The sequence below is a fragment of the Gekko japonicus genome, unplaced genomic scaffold, assembly GCF_001447785.1.
Source record: "Gekko japonicus isolate JY-2015 unplaced genomic scaffold, Gekko_japonicus_V1.1 scaffold24, whole genome shotgun sequence".
Classification (NCBI taxonomy): domain Eukaryota; kingdom Metazoa; phylum Chordata; class Lepidosauria; order Squamata; family Gekkonidae; genus Gekko; species Gekko japonicus.
The window spans coordinates 1,934,304-1,937,533 of record NW_015164665.1 but is presented as its reverse complement, the minus strand read 5'-3'; the positions used below and the strand labels follow the sequence as shown (position 1 = coordinate 1,937,533).

Genomic DNA, 3,230 nt, shown 5'->3' with positions numbered 1-3,230 from the left:
ACATGGCAGCAGCTGCCCTCTGCTGCTTTGAACGTGCACCCATCCTACAGTTTCTCCTTTTAGAACAAAAAATAAAGGAGGTTTTTATTTTCTCTAGTTCGGGGGGTGGGGGGAAACCCGGAATCAAATTAGTCGTGTCTGCTTTGTGCACAACATCATGTGGACCTTGCTGTTTACTGCAGGGGCTTCCTGCAGCTCACATGGGGGAAAATCCCTGTGTGGTAGGGTTGCCATCCCCCTGATGAGAGCAGGGGTTGCCCCAATTTTGGGGGCCCCAGTCCACCGGCAGCCAGCTGGCCAGCGGGGAGAGCCCCGCCCCCAAAGAGCCCTGCCTCGCTTGATGTGGCCGGCACGATGATGCTCTAGCAGGGGACACTCTAGCATTCGGCTCAGACCTCTATGGTGACCAGAGTTTTTGGCCAAATGCTAGAGCGTCCCCTGCACAATGTGCCTAGCACGATGACATCACTTCTAGAAGATCCAGGGGAGCAGGCTGGAGCCCCACACCGGCTGAAGATAAGGACCTGGCAACCCTACTGTGGGGGTGCAGCCTAAAAGGTAATCAGGAAAACTACAGAGTGTGTCACTGGTGTGCCACTATTTGGGAGAACTACCCTTGTTTCTATATAGTTCTAGCAATGGTTCAGCCATGTATTGGCAAGGGACTGTAGTATGGACCTATATTTAAATGGTAACAGGGAAGAGATGTTCAGCTCGGTCCTGAATTTACTTGAATAGGGTGCCACTTCATGTGTTAGCAGGAGCTTGTGCCCCATGGCAAGGACAGTGTGTAAGGTTGGAGCCTATGATTGCCAGTGCTGGCAACCCCTGAGAGTTTCAGAGGAGGAGCCCTGGTCCTTACTTTTGCACCAATGCCACAATGTCACTTCCAACATGTATCCAGAAGTTATGTCGCTACACTAGGATGACATTCTAGGATTCACACCAAACTCTGTGGGTTTTACTATGATGGCATGATGCCAATATTCCCCCCAGTTTTGCTCCTGCTGCTCCACTGAGCAGTAGATTGGCTCTATAATGCCTGCATAACAGTTGATGCATTCTTCCAAAACTAGCACCAACAGCCAAACACTTAGATTCACTCTAAATATATGGCAGACATAACCATATTGAAAGTATCAGACTAAATGAAAATAGTTTTTAACAACAATGTCCAAAATGTATTTCTATTTTTTTTTATTCAGTCCTATTTTTGAAGAAGATACTCCCTCTGTAATGGAAATAGAGATGGAAGAACTCGATAAATGGATGAACAGCTTGAAACGAAATGGTATGTATCCTATCCTATTTTACTTCCAGCCCTTTTCCTTTCTAGTGAAATTGTCTCTGATTTCCCCCGCCCCCCTTGGCTTGGCTCAGTTTCTAAAACATATTTTCGTCTGAAATACTAAAATAGTTGCAGAAGCAAATGCCAGGGAAAGAATTATTCTTTATATGTTATGGAGGATGCTTATTTTAAAGCAAGTGTTAACCAGCAAAAAATGTTTATTTGATATGCTGTAGCTTTGTTTTGTCTTTTCCCCAATGAAAAGCTTTGTGATATTTTAAATGCACAGAGCGGCTTCTACAAGGTGGTTGCATGCTTTAAATATTTAAGAGTTTGTGGTGTACTGTGTCTGCTTAAAAAAATATTGACTAACATCTCATAGAACTTTTTATTAAATGCTGTCACCAGGATGATATTAGAGGCATGTTGCTGTGACTACCATCCCCTTCTCTCATCAGTCTTTCCATTGCCCCCCCCCCTCCATATCCTGGGGTGCAGCCTTCCGCTTCTTTGTTCATCAGATGGCTAGTTGTGATTATTGTCCAGTATGGAAGAGGATTCTGCCTGCCCAGTTATTCTCGCAGTGACTCCTAGCCCCTCATTCTGACCGCTGTCTTCCTTTCCATGTTCACTGCACATACAGCAAGCACTTTGACACCAGGAATGTGCTGTTGATATGTTAGTTGAAAGGGGCCACAGCATGGTTGGCAGAAAAAAGAAGTGTATACACATACAGGGGTCCAAACTGTGGAAACGTCTATGATGCCTGTGTGATCTTCTAGTTAACACCATATTAGATTTGGATGTGGGGGAACTGTTTTTAATCTCTACCTTAGAAATGATTGGGTGGTCACAAGCTAGTTACTGCCTCAAAGCTTCAGTTCTGCAGTAAGGTAAACTGCCTCAAAAGGCTGTTAGAAGATTAAAAAAAAGAATAAGATTGTTGTGAAGGCCTCGTACATGTTCAGAGCATGTGCAAAAAGTAACTTCACGTGATGGCACACATTTGCATAAGCATCAGAAAGCATCACACCTTCTGCCCTGTGCATCGAGTTGCAGAGCAAACGTTTATATACTCACGTTTTACCAATCTAGAGGTTGGTAGCTTTTTCCACATATGGTGGCATCCTGTGCTGTCCACCACATGCAGATTATTGTATGTATTCTGTTCTTTTTGTGTGGCAGTATGTGATTCAGACACCCTTGGGGTCCACAGGACCTGCTGAGAGATGGCAAGTGGGAGGGGATGGACTAGCTTGGCCCTGGCAGACTGGAGTTAAGCATATGGGACAGCGAAGGTCAACCTGTGGGGCAGGTCTGACCAGATACCATAAACGTAGGGCAAGGCTGGTTGGCAATATCCACAGCCTTGGGAGGTGGAGGGAACCCACTGTTAGGATTGAGATAGTCCTGAACACATGCTTCTCAGATGTTGTCTTGAAGGCTGAATCACTGCTACTAATATTTTCTAAAAAACATCTATATATCTAATAGCGAAGGTGCCCCCTGGCGTGCGGGGGGGGAGGGAGATTTTCGTGCACACTTGGGGCGGTCCCCAGGTGTGCACAAAAATCTGAAAAGTTGGAAAAAATATCGGGGGATTCTTAAATCCCCCCAAAAGTAAAAGAGTGTCCACTGTGCATGCGCAGGGAATGCTCTTGGAATGGCTTCAGCAGCGGCAACAGGAGGAGAGGGGGTGGGGGGAAGGCTTGGCCGGCTGGCGGCTGTAAACTGCAAATCCCTCGCCGCCGCCACCCAGGGGGGAAGGAGAAAGTTTGGCGAGCGGAGCTCCGGCCTCGCTGCCACTGCTGGGGGGGCTGAGGGGGGGGGGGGAAAGCTTGGCGGCCGACGAAGCCTCGCTGCCGCTGCCAGGGGAAGAGGGAGGGAGAAAGTCCGGCGGGCCGACAAGGCCTCGCCGCTGCCACTTGAAAGGGGAAGGTCG

At 47.6% G+C, this 3,230-nt stretch overlaps 1 protein-coding gene across 2 annotated transcripts in view; it reads left to right on the top strand.

The window, feature by feature from the left end:
• TMEM154 (transmembrane protein 154) overlaps window positions 1-3,230 on the top strand; it is a 42,453-nt gene that overhangs the window by 26,858 nt on the left and 12,365 nt on the right. For both annotated transcript variants that reach the window (XM_015409043.1, XM_015409044.1), the window contains exon 4: window positions 1,206-1,291. In XM_015409043.1, the coding sequence (XP_015264529.1) occupies window positions 1,206-1,291 (86 nt within the window). The remainder of the gene's footprint in view (window positions 1-1,205; window positions 1,292-3,230) is intronic.